The sequence below is a fragment of the Stegodyphus dumicola genome, chromosome 11 (genome assembly GCF_044657685.1).
Source record: "Stegodyphus dumicola isolate Sdum_Otavi_A_Nest chromosome 11, ASM4465768v1".
In the NCBI taxonomy this organism is placed as follows: domain Eukaryota; kingdom Metazoa; phylum Arthropoda; class Arachnida; order Araneae; family Eresidae; genus Stegodyphus; species Stegodyphus dumicola.
The window spans coordinates 62,245,681-62,262,016 of record NC_140778.1 but is presented as its reverse complement, the minus strand read 5'-3'; the positions used below and the strand labels follow the sequence as shown (position 1 = coordinate 62,262,016).

The following is a 16,336-nucleotide window of genomic DNA, read 5'->3' as shown; positions in this document are numbered from 1 at the left end:
GTGGCATCCTGAATTTTAGCAGAACTTGAAAGCAAATTTGTGGAAAGTTGGATTTGCGACCGTTTAAATATTTTACTACTGGCGATCTTGTATAAGTTTCTTTATTGTTTGAACAATATTTGTGCCAACTTTTTAAGTTAGATTCGAGAATCATCTTTTTGTAGTTTGCATTTTCTTTTTTTGAATTTGAGGCAGGCTTGGTGTCTTAATTCATCATCAGTAATCGATTTCATTTTCCGTTTCAATGCCCTCGCCTTATGTTTCTGAGCGCGTAACTCTTTAGTCTACCAATTTATATGAAAGTAAGGTTTTGCAGATTGTACTGGAAAGGTATTTTCACATATTTCTTGAATTTTTTTTCTGTAGCTTTACTTAGATCTTTTGTAGCACTTAGTTGAAAGGAAGAAGTCACTGGAAATGCAGATTGTTGAATTTGCTTAATAAAGTTCTTTTCTTTCATTTTAGTAATTTTAAAACATTTCATTAAAACGTTCATCCTTTGATTTCAAAAGTACTATATTTATGATCTGATTGGGAGTTGTCTTCTTCAATTTTGCGATTTCAAATCAAATTAATTAGGTGATGGGAAGTAACTACGAGATCTGGCCACCCTCTCCCATACATTGTTTCAAAAGAAGGTAAATCCGAAGCATGGTTATGAATGACAAGATTATGTGAATTGAAGAATTCCTCAAGGGACCTTCCTCTTGGACTAGTGGAGTTGTAGCCCCAAAGCTGGTTGTGTGAATTGAAGTCTCCACATATTATGTGTGGACCTCGAAAGGAAAACAAGATGGATTCTAAATCTTGAAGCAAAGGAGAAATATCCTCGGAGGGAGATGCATAAATACTTGAAATAAGAAGTTGAGAGTTGGAACTATTAAGACTGATTGTAACTACGTCTCGTTTAGCTGTAATTAGAATTGGGTGCCAGCCATGATTAAAACTGATGATAGCTGCTCTGGGATGTTGATTAGGGGACTGAGGAGAATATTGAAAGAGATTCAAAGACGTTGGAATGCTACTTACTTTCGCTTCGATACAATAGGGTTCTTGGATTAAAACAAAATTCTTTATGGTTATGAGTTAAGAATTCTGCTAGACGATCAAAAGCCGCTTTTGCTCTTTGTAAGTTGATTTGAAGAAAACGAATTGAAGAAAATGGCATAGAGTTTTTTTAGCAAGGTTAGGGGTAGATTATTTTGTACATCACTGTCCACGTTATAATCTTCAGTTGAAGTGTTGTTCTTTAAATTGCGCTCTTGTATGATAATTGCAACTAAAGAATTGTTAGTCACAGATGATGGCAACATGTGAGGTTGTGGCTTTGTCCAGGTACAATAATTTGTTGAGCTGACTCCTGTAAGTCTGGCATGTTCTTTCATGAGCACCGTGATCAGTTGGCAATGAAGAACCAGTTTCTTGGTTACTTCACACACAATTTACACAGAGTTTTACGTTTGAGGTACACTCTCTATGTGTTGTTTTGCGCAGATGGAACAGCAGGGAGGATTTTGACAGCTTCGACTATTATGTCCAAGACCCTGGCAATGAAGGCAACGGGGAAGTGAAATGTAGGGACGGAAGGAATACAAGTTGAATCCAATGAAGACGCTTGACGAAGTAAAACAGTCACTAGAATCAGAAGAAATTTCTACATTCCAATTATTTGTATTTTCAGATCGGTGAACTGGAGAACACGAAATATCAAGATTATCATTTGATGTAATTTTCAGAGAAGCCAATTTGATATCTTCAGCAGCCGCTGAAGAGGGTACATTAAACACTATGAGTTTGGTACTTTTGGGTTTTGAAGTACGAACAGTTACGGAGGCTTGTAGTTGTGAATTTTCAATGATTGAGCGGTGTAAGTGTTCTAAGTCTGCTTTCTTTTCGACACCGATTAAAAGCTCATTAGACTTAGTAGTACGAATATTATTGATTTGAATAACCAGTTTTTTTGGATTAAGTGTCAAACTTAGTTGGTGTCTGATATCTTCAGGTGTTCTCTCTGAATCTTTAGGTTTCAGGAGTAGAATATGACCTCTGATTTGACTTTTTGGAGTCTGTTTCAAAGAAATGTTTTTGGCGGCAGCAACAGCGTAAGAATTTGGGGTTTGTTCTAGAAACTTTGTTTCGAATAATTTTTTAACTTCATGTTGTTGTTGCTGCAAATATTCCTTCACTTCAGAAATAACTATAGCATTTGAACGCTGAAGAGACAGTTGTTCTCTCAGTTCCGAAATTGTACCTTCGTGCTTCGCTAGAGTAAGTTCTTGGTCTCCACTATTTGATGAAGAGCTGCTAAATGGCCAGAAATATCTTTATGTTTTTGAGTATTAAGTTTTCTAATTTTGCCGATGTTTAGAAGATCTTTAATTTTAGCAGCAATTCGTAGAATATCATTCAATCTGGAGGAGTCAGCATTTTCAGGATTGCTAGTTAATGAATGGGAGACGTTTAATAATGATGGTGAGGAAGACCTATCTTTAGAAGCCGTCGATAAGAGTTTACAATTTCATAGCACACATAAAACAAAAATGACAATAAATCAGAAGCTATTCATAATCAGAGCAGAAAATTTCTAGTACATGAAGTCAACAAAAATAAATAAATAAGTAAATAATAGTGAATAATTGCTTATTAGAATAAATGTTATTACTCACATAAAGTCTGACAAAAATAATTCTAAATTCAGGTGTTATACAGTTCCAATGTTTCTTAGGAAAAAGAATATATATGTAAAGAAAGAAGCACAAAATAAATAAAAATAAAGATTTATCTGCTGACAATACTATATTATGTCAAGTCTTAACCAAAGGTTAATTAATTAAATAACTGTGAGTTGTCAGACGTACATTGTATTAAGTCATTAAGAGGAATTCTAAACCTTACTCAGACAGGTATTTCTGCAAGTGAGTGTTAAGTAATCAGTATTATACTTAGAAAACAGATACACCAGTATGTAGAAACTTTTCAAAATTATGCAAAACACACAAAACACAATGTGATAGGTTAGGGGAGTATAAATAAGTATGAAAAGACACACTAGTTACATTAACACATGTACATACAATTCTAAATACCAGATAATAATAATAATAACAATAATTGTAGTGAAAATAAAATAATATTAAAAAAGAATTTAAAAAAAAAAAGTATATTCTTTCCTAAAGTCCAAGACTGCAGGAGTTAATAAATATACCATGAAAACTGGTAAACTGTGCAGAGTTCTGCTTGCAAGTGAATAAAAATAGTGATTCAAGAATTAATTAATTGAAAGATAAGCGCATGGTATCAAACTAATAATGTGATGATCTGTGAAGATGCAGTATTTGAGCCAGTTTCATTCAGTGCTTTTATCCTTTTAGAACTTTGGTTAAAGATTTAAAACAATTGTTGAAATTGGGCAAAAATTCTCCACCAATGAAACTGAGAAAGCCGTGTGCAATGAAAGGGCGCTGTTCTTCTTAGAGCTGTAACAATACAGCACGGTCGTGGGCATACAGATACAGTTCAAGGTCACCTCCCAACTGGTTTTGGAGGCAAGTATGTGGGGAAAAAAAAATCTCTCTGTAGAAGATGATAAAGGGACGTTAAATGCTCTTGAGTAATAACACTTGCACGTTAAATGCTCTTGAATATGATTTCAGCATTGATAGTCTTGTAAATAAGTTATAATTCAGGAAAAACTTGCATTAATTGAGCTGAATATGACACAATTTTAATGAGCTGTACTTCCTTAATTGCTTGAAATAATAACATCAAATGGCATCCATAGGTATCCTGGGAATGTGAATTTATCAAACAGTTCAATTAATTTTATAGACAGCAGCACTATTACACAGGAAGAGTTTTATAAATAACTTGTGATCCTTGGCACTTCGCTTAAAAACTTTCACAAACAAAGGAATATCGGCCGCATTTCACGAGAATAATAAAAACTAAGTATTTGCTGAAATAATGGTCATAGGAACTAAATCTTTGCAGCACTGTGATCGCAGTATGTTGCTGAAACTTGTGCTATACAAATGAAATCGACTTTTGCTTTTTAAACAACACTTACAACAAAACAAGCAGGAGCATGTGAAACTGCAGCCTACACAGCTGCTGGTACAGCTGATACTAACCCTGAAGGAACAGGAATTTGTTACTAACAAGATGTCTTTAATGCAGAAGCAATTCTGTGTACATGCAAGTTTCTAAATATCTTCTATATGTTAAGGCCTTATGTTGATTGAAGAGAAAATGTTCCGTATATAGTTGACAGGAAATAAAATTTCCTATAAAAAAACACTGCTTGACTAAAAATGTTTGTAGAGCTTTATTTTTTTTCAATTGAAATAAACTCCCGATAACGATTTGCAAAAACATGAACTAATTAGGATTTGTGATTTTCCATCTTTCATTTTGTCTTACCGTGAACATTCCGTAAACAGAATAGAGCTTTATTTTTAGCATTATCGGGTGTTAATAACGATTTGCGAAAATATGAACTAATTATGATTAAACACCCGATAACTATTTGCGAAAATATGAACTAACTATGATTTGCGATTTTCCAACTTCTATTTTGTCTTGCCGTAACGTTTCCTAAATCTATGTAAACAGAAAAAATCCCTTTTCGTCCTTCAGGAAAATTCCCTGAGTGGGTTGCAGGTTTGTACCGCTTGTCAGGGTTACCATAATCTGGCGCACACGCACTCTTCCAAGATGTCAACAAATCACCAGGGCCGTTTATCTGAAAACTGCCCATATATGAAATTACCTAATAATGAAAAAGTATATACCCTTTCCAAATATGAACATTTCCACTGTAATATCTTGTTATTTAATAAATAAATATAATTATTGTTGAAGTGGCAACGCCATATTTATATCAAACCGTTACTCAGCAACGAGAGATATTGTTAAAAAAAGATTTTGTATTCTGAAGATTTTGCCAGCTAGGAGTAGTATTAAAATTTTGCCACTTAAGAATTGTATAAAATTTGTCTATCACCGAGAACTAGAAATAAAATTTATGTTCTACAAAGAAGATTGTCTGTTTTGTAAATTACTGCAAAATACATTACAGTCATAATTAAATTGGAGGTTCCACCGAGATACTGGAAATTAGGAGTGCAATTATCAATTTTTATGGTGCTGGTCTCCTAATCCCAGAAATTTGCTGAATTTTTTAGAACAAGTTTGCTAATACCAATTGCCAAGTTTTTTTTTTATTTCAAGGAGAAATGGATGTAAGAAGTCTGTCGTTATAAAGCCAGATTTGAAGCGGATCATTCAAAGTTTATCTTCTGTGCTTCTGTAACTTGCGTCCGAGCAAAAACTGTCAAAAATAGGATACTGCTGATCTCTGAAGATAAGATTAACTTTTGGTTTTCTTAAAAAAGCTTTTATTGAATTTTAATACTTTATTTCAGAATTATAGTTTATCGTGAAAGATTTTGTTTAAAATAACTAACGCTAAAAATATTCAGCTTAAATTTATAATTGGTATTTGTGGTAAAGAAGTATTTTGAAATTATTATTTATGCTTTACTTTTATTTGTATTGAATTTTTATGTTGATAAATGATATGTGTAAGCCATCCCGGCATTTATAAAAAAAAAAAGAACTGCTAGCTGAGTTTTTGAATTTGTTGCCAAGCAGGCGCGTGAAAATAAGTAATAACGTCAAACTGACGTAGTGTGATTTGATTATACTGCTGAATTGGCAAAGATGTTTTCTTAGTTATCGCCATCCAGGCGTGTGATAGATAGCAACGTCATCCCGACGTATTACAGATTGTATATTCTAAAAGTTGTATTGCCAAACTGGCAAAAATTGTTTTTGTTATCGCCAACCAGGCGTGGAGATAGATAGTAAAGTCGTCAAACTGACGTGGGTAAAATTGCCTAACTGGCAAAGGTGTTTATATAGTTATAGCTAACGAGGCTTGTGAATAGTGAGTTAAAACGTCAACCCGACGTAGTATTATAGTATTTTGTGCCAACCTGGCAAAGTTGTTTAAATAATTCCCTCCAATTGATTGGTTAGTGTGAATTTTGTATTTGAGAAACTAAGTCTCGCCAGAAATTATACATTTTTAGTAGAAGTACGATCTTTTAGATTCAATTTCAAAAGGACGCCTAATAAAGGTAACTTGTGTCAACATGTCATTCTTAGCTAGGAGTAAAAAACAGGATTTAAAAGTACTAGCAGAAGAGTTAGGTTTAACCGTGAAACCTGAATTTAAGATTGCTCAGTTGCATAAACTGATTACTGAAAGTCCCGATTATGATGAGGAATTTACTCGAGAACTATTGGCTGCAATTAGAGCAGAAAGGGAACGGAAAGAAGAATGCGAAAGAGAAGAAAGAGAAAAAGAACGCGAAAGAGAAGAAAGAGAAAGAAGAGAAGAACGCGAAAGGGAAGAAAGAGAAAAGATACGTGAAAGAGAAGAAAGAGAAAGAAGAGAAAGGGAAAGAAAGGAAGAGCGTGAAAGAGAAGAGCGAATTAGAGCCTCTGAGCTACAGAAACTTCAGTTGGAAGCAATGGCTGCAACAGCACAGCCGGTAGAAACTACGCTGAGCAGCCTTTAAAAATCAGAATTCACGATGTCATGCCACGTTTCAACCCTAAAGAAGATGAAATAAGTTTATTCCTGGTGTTATTTGAGCGTCAAGCTAAAATAATGAATATACCTGCTGAAAATCAAGTGACTCAACTTATTTCATTACTGCCTCCTGACATTGTTCAGCTTATTGCTAGAGAACCAGAAGAGGACGCGAAAAAGTATGAATATGTAAAATCTTTACTGTTACAACGATTTAAATTAAGTGCGGAAAAATTTCGACAACTATTTAATAAACACCAAAAATCTACTGAAAGTACTTGGTATGATTTCTACTATGAATTAAAGAATTATTTAGAAGGATGGCTTAACAGATTAAACATTAAAACTTTTGAACAGCTAAAAGATCTCATGCTGGTTGATCAAATAAAAAAGCGTACTTCTCCTGATTTCAAAGAACATTTTATGGATCAATGGACAACCATCATTTCACCTACTGAAATGGTTAAGAAAATTGAAGATTTTGAAGATGTGAGAAAAACAATAAAACCGAAATTTTCTACCAATCAGACTGAGAAATTTAACAAAGGATCATTTAAACTGCGTTATGATAATTTTGTGAAAAAAATAGAGGATCCGCCTCATTTTAAGCATTCTGATAGATGGGATGATTCAAAATACAAGAAAGATCATCAGCAAAGGAATCAGTTCAAAACAAAAACCAAGAAAATTTATATGACAAAAGATATCGACCACGTTGTTTCGAGTGTGGATCATATGAACATTTTAAGCCTCAGTGTCCTCGCTTAAAACCAAATGAAAAGGTAAATTGCGAGCTTGGTAATATAAAGACAAAGGCAGCTGTTGTTACAAATGATCCCGGAAGATATGTATTGGGTAACAAAACTGCACAATTGTTCAAAAATAAATCATTCTTAAATTTAGAAAAAATAAATGCGGTTTTGACACGATCTCAAGTAAAAAGATCTCATGAAGATGACCGAAGCAGAGAAATTGAAATGGAGAAACTAGAAGAAGTGAAGTTTATTGAAACTGACGAAGATATTTTACCGCAAGCTGATGAGGAAGACAAGGAAATTAAGAAAGTGATTAATGTTAATTCAAAGGAATTAATTGAATCTCAGCATCAAAGCAGAGATCTAACGTCATTACTATAGGAAGCTAAAAATGAAAATTCCAGCAAGACAAATGATTTCAAAGTAAAAGAAAACGGATTGTTGGTGAAAAGGAAAATGGATAAAAACGGAAATGAAAGGGAATTAATTGTTATTCCTGAAAAATATAGGGATCAAATAAAGTCATTATGTCATGATAGCACATCTGGACATTTAGGCGTCGTGAAAACTAAAGATAGATTAACAAGATACTTTTACTGGCCTAATTGCTATAAAGAAATAGAAGAGTATGTTAAAACTTGCGATCCATGTCAAAGAGTGGGAAAATCTAATGATAAAGCCAAAGCACCTTTGACTTTAGTACCAATTATTGCAGAAGTATTTTCAAAAATTAACTTTGATGCATGCGGTCCTTTACCAACAACACCGAATGGCAATAGATATTTAATTACAGCTATTTGTTTAGCTTCAAAATATCCGGATGCTGTACCTGTTCCTAATATTGGCACAACGTCAGTAATTGACACCATGTTACAAATATTTAGTAGAATGGGTTTCCCGAAAGAAATACAAACTGATCAAGGTACCTCCTTTATGAGCAATCTAGCCATAGAATTTGTAGAAAAATTTCGAATAAAAGTAACTAGAAGCTCAGTACACCATCCGCAGAGCAACCCTGTTGAAAGATTTCACCGAACAATCAAACGAATTTTAAAAGTTTTATGTATCGAAGCAGCCCGAGTGGGAGAAGCAAGTTCCCGCAGCTCTATTTGCTTTAAGAACAATAACGCACGAGAGTACGGGATTTACACCTGCAGAATTAGTATATGGTCGAAATCTTAGAACACCTGTAAGATTATTATATGAACAATGGATGAATCCTAAAGACGAAGGAAATAATGTTGTTGAATATGTTTTTCAATTGATAAATCGGTTAAAAAGATGCAAAGAGCTGGCTACAGATAAAATGCTGGAAATGCAAACCAAAAGAAAGGTGTGGTACGATCGTAAAGCTATAAAAAGAGAATTCTCTGAAGGGGATTTAGTATTAGTTGTATCAACGAATAAACCAAACAGACTAGCAGTTGAATGGAAAGGTCCTGGGAAGGTTGAGAAGAAATTATCCGAAACTAATTATGTTGCGAGTTTCGAAGAAAAAAATGACTTTAACCAAGTCTACCATGTTAACATGCTAAAACCCTATCATAGACGAGCAGAATCGGTTAACCTTATGATTACAGAAGATCAATCTGAAATTGATGATATGGAGGAAAATTTCCCAACAATTGACTCTGAACCAACATTGTTCGATTTTGAGAACATCAAAGAAAACAGCTCCTTAAGTGATAAGCTAAATGAACAACAGATTCAAGAATTGCATGATATGCTGCTGAAGTTTTCAAAAATCTTTTCTAACAAACCTGGAAAAACTCATTTAATAACGCATGATATTCAATTGACAGAAAACACCCCAATCCACTGTAAACCATACAGAATGTCTCCTAGACAAACGGATATATTAAAAACAGAAATTGATAAAATGCTTCAGCATAAAATAATTGAAATAGGAGATTCAGATTACACTTCTCCTATGATTTTAGTAGAAGTACCAGGGAGGGATCCAAGACCTTGTATCGACTATAGAAAATTGAATAAATTGACTAAAACACAATTCTTCCCCTTGCCTAACATCGAACAACGAGTAGAAACGGTAGCAGGCGCAAAATATATAACTCTTTTGGATTTAACAAAGGGATACTGGCAAATACCTTTAACACCTAATGCTCAAAGATTAGCCACTTTTGTTACAAGTTTTGGCACATTTAGACCTCTACGGATGCCTTTCGGACTTAAAAAAATGCACCATTTTCATTTAGTAAAATGATGGCCGAAATCCTTCACGGTTGTGAAAACTTTGCTGTTCCATATTTAGATGACGTGGCAATCTTTTCAAACACCTGGGAAGAACATCTAAGTCACCTGAAAGCCGTTTTGTCCAAAATAAAGGACGCTGGTTTAACTATTAAACCAATAAAATGTAAATTTGCTCAAGATAGAGTAAAATATCTAGGACATATTGTAGGTCGTGGTATAAGAATGCCAAGTGAAGTGAAAGTAAAAGCTATTCTTGATTTTCCAGTGCCATCCACAAAAAGTCAAGTCAGAGCATTTTTAGGATTAGCGGGATATTATAATCATTACATTCCCATGTTCTCATCTATCGCAGCACCTTTAACAGAAACTTTGAAAGGAAACTTAAAGAAAGGGAAAATAAATTGGACAGAAGAGTGCACAAAAGCATTTGAAGAGCTAAAAAAGAAACTGTCTCAAAGGCCTATACTACATGCACCTGATTTCAATAAGGAGTTTATTTTGCAAACTGATGCGTCAAACTCTGGTATGGGTGTCATTTTAGCTCAAAAAGATGAACGAGACAATGAACATCCAGTATTATACCTCAGTAAGAAGTTTACAGAAACTGAAAAAAAATACTGCACCACAGAAAAGGAATGTGCCGCCATAATATTTACTGTAAAGAAACTTCAATGTTATTTAGACGGGCATACTAAATTCCTCATCATGACCGATCATAATCCCTTAGTTTGGCTCAAAAATAATGTGAGTCTAAATCCACGACTTATGAGATGGGCACTGGTACTACAACCTTACAATTACACGATCGTTCATCGAAGTGGTAAAAACCATAAAAATGTAGACGCATTAAGTCGTACTCCCTGGCCTGATTAAATAATTTGTTTCTCTATATAGATAAAAAAAATATTTTGTTCCTTTCTCTCTTCTTCAGTGTATGTTATTATGTTATTTCTTGTTTAATTCTCTAATTGTATTTTAATTCTGTGTTGTGCTGATATTATTGTTTTAAAAACTGTAAACTTTAATTTATAAAATATAAATTAAAGTTTATCTGGAGGGGGGAGAGGTTGTAATATCTTGTTATTTAATAAATAAATATAATTATTGTTGAAGTGGCAACGCCATATTTATATCAAACCGTTACTCAGCAACGAGAGATATTGTTAAAAAAAGATTTTGTATTCTGAAGATTTTGCCAGCTAGGAGTAGTATTAAAATTTTGCCACTTAAGAATTGTATAAAATTTGTCTATCACCGAGAACTAGAAATAAAATTTATGTTCTACAAAGAAGATTGTCTGTTTTGTAAATTACTGCAAAATACATTACACCACGTATAAAATAAATAAAATATCCAAAAACTTTTACCTCTAAATTATCTATTATATTATAAACGTCACCAACGAATTCATACTGCAAACATTACAAATATTTAAATTATTTCCATGCACGTTTACTTCAACTAAAACGTATACCAAATTCCTACAAACATAAAATTCACAAAATAACTATCATTTAATTAAAATAAAATTAAATTCAAAAACACTACTTAAAATATAAATAAGCACATACATTAAATTAATAAAAATTAGCTTACAATCCTAATTACTTTAAACTAAATCATTGCTAATAACAATTTTCCCAATAATACCAAATTACTTTACTTCCACCTTACATTTACATGCATAAAAATAATATCCTCAAATAATTAAAAATACTAACTTACCTAATCTTCTTCAGAATCTTGCTTACATGGTGGATACACTTTTATTATGTATTCAATATAATTATTGAACGATTTTTTCTGCGAATTTTTCCTCCACACTTCCTCCGCTAAATAAAAAGCAAAATTCTCTTTATCACAATGCCTCGGAATGGTGCTTTTTATAGCACTCCACATGCCCTCTATTGTACTGGTATGTGCACCTGTTTCCGGATCTTTAAAATAATATTTGTGGTTCACAGCAAGATGTTTAAAACCTTCATCTTCCAAACATTCATACGATTTTTCACTTTAGACAGCACCACACAATCCCAAAATTATTCAACCCTACTTCACACAACACACAATGAAGCTTAATACAAAATAATATACAGCCACAGATATTTTTCCAAATTCCCCCCTTTTCCGATTAAAGAACCGTAATTCGTCCATTAATATCACATGACATATCCCATGATCTCTCATTTCCCTCACACAAAATAATGCGTAATCGGAACTAAGTACTGCTCACATTATTACCCGAAGTCCCAGGTAGTAGTAACCTTTATCGCCTCCAAAATGTCGCCAAACTACCAGTTACCATATTCTATAAATCAGACGAACTTTGTTACTGAACAAGAAATTATGCCTGTTTAGAGAACTAAAGAGAAAGTATTAACACATGAAACGAAGCAACTTAAACAACTTACATTGAAAGAAATGTTTAAAAAGTAAACAAATAAATATTAAGCTTTTGTAAATTTTGATACCCTTTAGATCAGGGATGTCAAACTCATAGGTACACTTGGGCCAAACAAACAAGGTTTAACTTTAGGCGGGCCGCAAAAAAAAAAAAAAAAAAAAAAAAAAAAAAAAATCAATATTCATAGAAACGTAGATTTATTTCAAATAATACAATAATAAACATATATATATATATTTATATAGAAAAGAACAAGAAAAATTTAATGTTTATGTCCTGATACTTGACATCTCTTCTCTGCTGTTATCTTTCCTATTTCGGGAGAAATTTTGTGTGCAGTGATAACTTTCAACGCTGACCCAAGGTGAGCATCATTAATACGGTTTCTAATAGGAGACTTATTAGCTTTCATGACTGAAAATAACTGCTCGCACCGATAAGTGCTACCAAACATGGAAATAATTTCATATGCGAATTTCCGAGTATTTTCAAACCTGGCCGGTAAATATTTGTAAAATTCAGGCATGCCACTTCAATGAATTTTGCTTTCAAATTTGAGTTGCATTGAATCTCGATCACCTCCATTTGCATATGGCTGGGTACTGAGTCAATACTTATTGAGAAAATCGAAGAAGAAAAAAAAAAAAATTGTCTTCGAGGGAACTAAAATCATTAAACCTCGTTTCAAATTCAGTTGTTAAATTTGCAATTTTTTCTGCGTATTTTTGATACGAACAAGTATCATCTAAACTTGATTTGTTCATGCTGCACGTCAGGAAGTGCGTCAAATCTTCATTTTTAAGTTGTTTTTCCCAAAGAACTAGTTGACATTTGAATGCTTTAATTATGTCAAACATGTTTGTAATGATATGATCTTTTCGTTGTAACGATAAATTTAAATCGATTAAGTGTTTGGTTATATCAACCAAGAAAGATAAATCTTGTATCCATATTGGATCGTAAAACAAACTTACGTCTTCATTTTTCGTTTTTAAAAACTGACATATTTCTTCTTTCAAATCGCAGAATTGTTTGAGAATCTTGGAGCAAGATATCCAGCGTACCTCGGTATAGTAGGACAAACCCGAATATTCACTATCTAACTCACTTCAGAAAGCAGTGAATTGACGCTGATTTAAACCTCGAGATCTTATAAAATTTATAACTTTTTTTATATATGACAAAACATTCTCCATATTTATTACTTTCGTGCATAGAACTTCTTGATGCATAATACAATGCATATGATGAATGTTTGAACCGTGAATTTCACTAAGTTTTTTCTTAGTAATGCTACGAAGCCCTTGTTTTTCCCGGTCATTGATGGAGCGCCATCTGTAGCGACAGAATTTAATTTTGCCAAAGGTAGATTGTATTTCTGCAGAAGTCCAAAAACACAAGTAAATATATCTTCTCCTGTGGTAGTACCAGGCATCGGTACGGCAACACGAAGCAAATCAAATCTAATTACAATTCTAAATAAAAAAAAGTAAATAAATAAATAACTATGAAATCCATAACAATATGAATTAAGTAATAATTAATAATAAAGCAAAGTGCATGCACATGCATGCACCAATATATCGTACAAAACTATGATTGGAAAACTGAGACCATGAGTTCGGCCACATTCGGCTATCGGGGGATGCGTACAAGTTCTGAGTGCACGTGTCCCCCAAAAGCCGAAGGTAGCTGAACGCAAGCTACTCACACGCATTTGTAATTTAAGTAGTGTGTGTGTCAGCTCGCTGTGAGTAATCTAACAACATTGAATAAATTATCGTTAATTACTTAGCAGTAAACAATTAATTTTTTTCTTCGTCGATTAGCAGTAAACAATTAATTTTTTTCTTCGTCGATATGTTATTTTATTATTATTTGCCGATATGTTGGCCCGGCCGCAAAAATATTTGTTGCGGGCCGCGAATTTGACATCCTTGCTTTAGATCATAATTGCTCTTTATTTCATAAATTACTGTTTTATATTTTTAATTTTATCATTTCTGCATGCCATCTTACCAGATTTAAATTGATGATCTATAATCCGGGAAAAACCCTAATCCATAATCGCGAAGTCTTTAAAGACCAGATTAAAGACTTTGTGCTGTATAACGTAAATAAACCAGAAGAAAATAAATTATATTTTCACATTACCATCCAAGGACAATGGAGATACTTTTTAATATTATTATTGAATTTTTTCTGTTTTGCATTATAATCAAAGGTACTATTCGGTTTCGAGGGCCGTAAAAAATTGCCAAACTATTGTTGATGATAATGCTGCCAAAAATAATTACAGCAACCCTAATAACTGTGGCAAGAAAGGAAGTATAATAGTAAATAACTATCTAACATTGATGTTTTAATTTAGATGAAAGGCTAATTTCATATAATACTTTTTAATTATTATAATTTATATGAAAAAGGCTAAACATGACTGAATGGAAGCATAAGAGTAATCGTGTTAAACTAAGAATTTACTTTATTCTCGTTAGCATCCTCTGACAATATATGAAATTAAAGTTAATTTAGATCATAATATATATTAAATAATAATATTAAATTGTATTAATAACAAATTAGCACTTACTTTGTACACGAGACATCCTTTCCGCGCGCGATCAATTTAGACAGACAGACAAAGTACACAGTACAGCTGGAGCAAACCGCATGTATTCGTTACTGAGTAACGGGTACATCGGTTGACTCGAAGTACCGATTCGGTACTCACAAATTCATTTCGTTACTCGCATCTGTTCGTTACTCGCATCTGTCGTACGATGCGGTTTGTTCGAGTACGAACGATGCGGTTGCTATACGAATACAAATGATGCGATTTCTATGCGAATACGAATGATGAGGTTTCTATGCGAATGCGAATGATGCGGTTGCGTTACAATGTGCTCATATTTTTCATAGATAATTTTGAATTTTTTTGGGCATCGGGCAAATTCTTGTTTGCATTATGTGTTTTAGTTAAAATACTATTTAGTTTAGTTGTTGATATTTAAGAAGATGAGCAATTTTGATAGCGGGAAGCGTTATTTTGTATTTGCTTTTTACTATTGCTATTTATGTTTGTAATTTGAAAAATTTAGATGATTATTTATTTACTTATTTTCTTGAACGTGCCATAGTGAGATTTTATTGATTTGAAATATTTATATACTGCACTTAGGTATTGTTTATATAAGAATATGTAGGTTAATATAGGTTCTTTACTTCCTTGTATCAAATAAAATGGTAGTAATTATTGTAATCGAGAAAACTTTGGGTATCATATTTTAACGGAAATATCCGTTTTTGACGATTACGGAATCCATGTGAATTATTTTTTGGGGTGACGTATGTCACATGTACGAACATAATGAAGGACTCTCTCTCTTTTTTTTTTCAAAAAAAAAAAAAAACTTATTGTTAAATGTAATCCCATTTACTCTAAGCTGATACTTATGACTAATGATTATGACTCTAAGTTGATACTTGAAAGGGATTTTTTTCGTGATGTGCAAGTACGTATGTATGCATTTTGCATAACTCAAAAACGATTAGTTATAGAACGTTGAAATTTTGTATATGGGTCCGTTATAACATCTAGATGTGCACCTCCCTTTTTATTGCAATTGGTAATGCTACCAAACGTAAATATGTATATATATATCAAATAAATTATAATTAAATGTAAAGTACATATATATATGTCCTTATAATTAAATTTAAAGTACACACACACACAAACATATATATATATATATATATATATATAATAAAAGCTTTGGCTTTTATTTTATTTAATTATCACTAAATAAGTTACTTGACTTTTATTTTCGCAATCATTGGTTGTAGTCAGGACTTAATTTTTAAAATTAGAAGTGCTGGAGCTCTATGGAAGGCCATCAGGAAAGATGAATAAATAAATAAATAAATAAATATAAATAAAATAACTATTACAATAATAAAATAATTAGCAACTAGAATATTAAATGATTATTATTATAATTCAATAAAAATTTAAAGACAAATGAAAATTTAGTTAATTCTTAAATTAATGATGAATAACTAAATAATGAAATAAAATACCAGACATCGTCTTGTTTGGGGGCTGTGGCTAAAATTGCAATTTAAGAACTAAGCCGAGCATTAGCTAAATTTAGGCTTTTGATGAGAAAATAATGTACTGTTTACCAGAGTATAGATAGAAATTTGGTTATGTAGCCCATTCTTCTAAAACGACGTTTCGTCGCTGCCTTCCACCACCAATTCTCCTTTTTTTTTCCGGTTTCGGTTTATGCGGTTATAGCAAAGCACACTAGGGCTATTGCCCCTACGGGGAGGGAGGCCTTCGTGGAGGATTTTTTAAAGGGA

General features: G+C 32.7%; 1 protein-coding gene across 1 annotated transcript in view; it reads right to left on the bottom strand.

Moving 5' to 3' along the window:
- The window catches only part of LOC146994048 (uncharacterized), a 62,338-nt gene extending 47,577 nt beyond the window's left edge, over positions 1–14,761 (bottom strand). Inside the window, exon 1 of the mRNA XM_085826751.1 lies at positions 14,562–14,761. Within this exon, the coding sequence (XP_085682877.1) occupies positions 14,562–14,577 (16 nt within the window). The 5' untranslated portion in view covers positions 14,578–14,761. The remainder of the gene's footprint in view (positions 1–14,561) is intronic.
- Between the last annotated feature and the right edge of the window lie 1,575 nt (positions 14,762–16,336).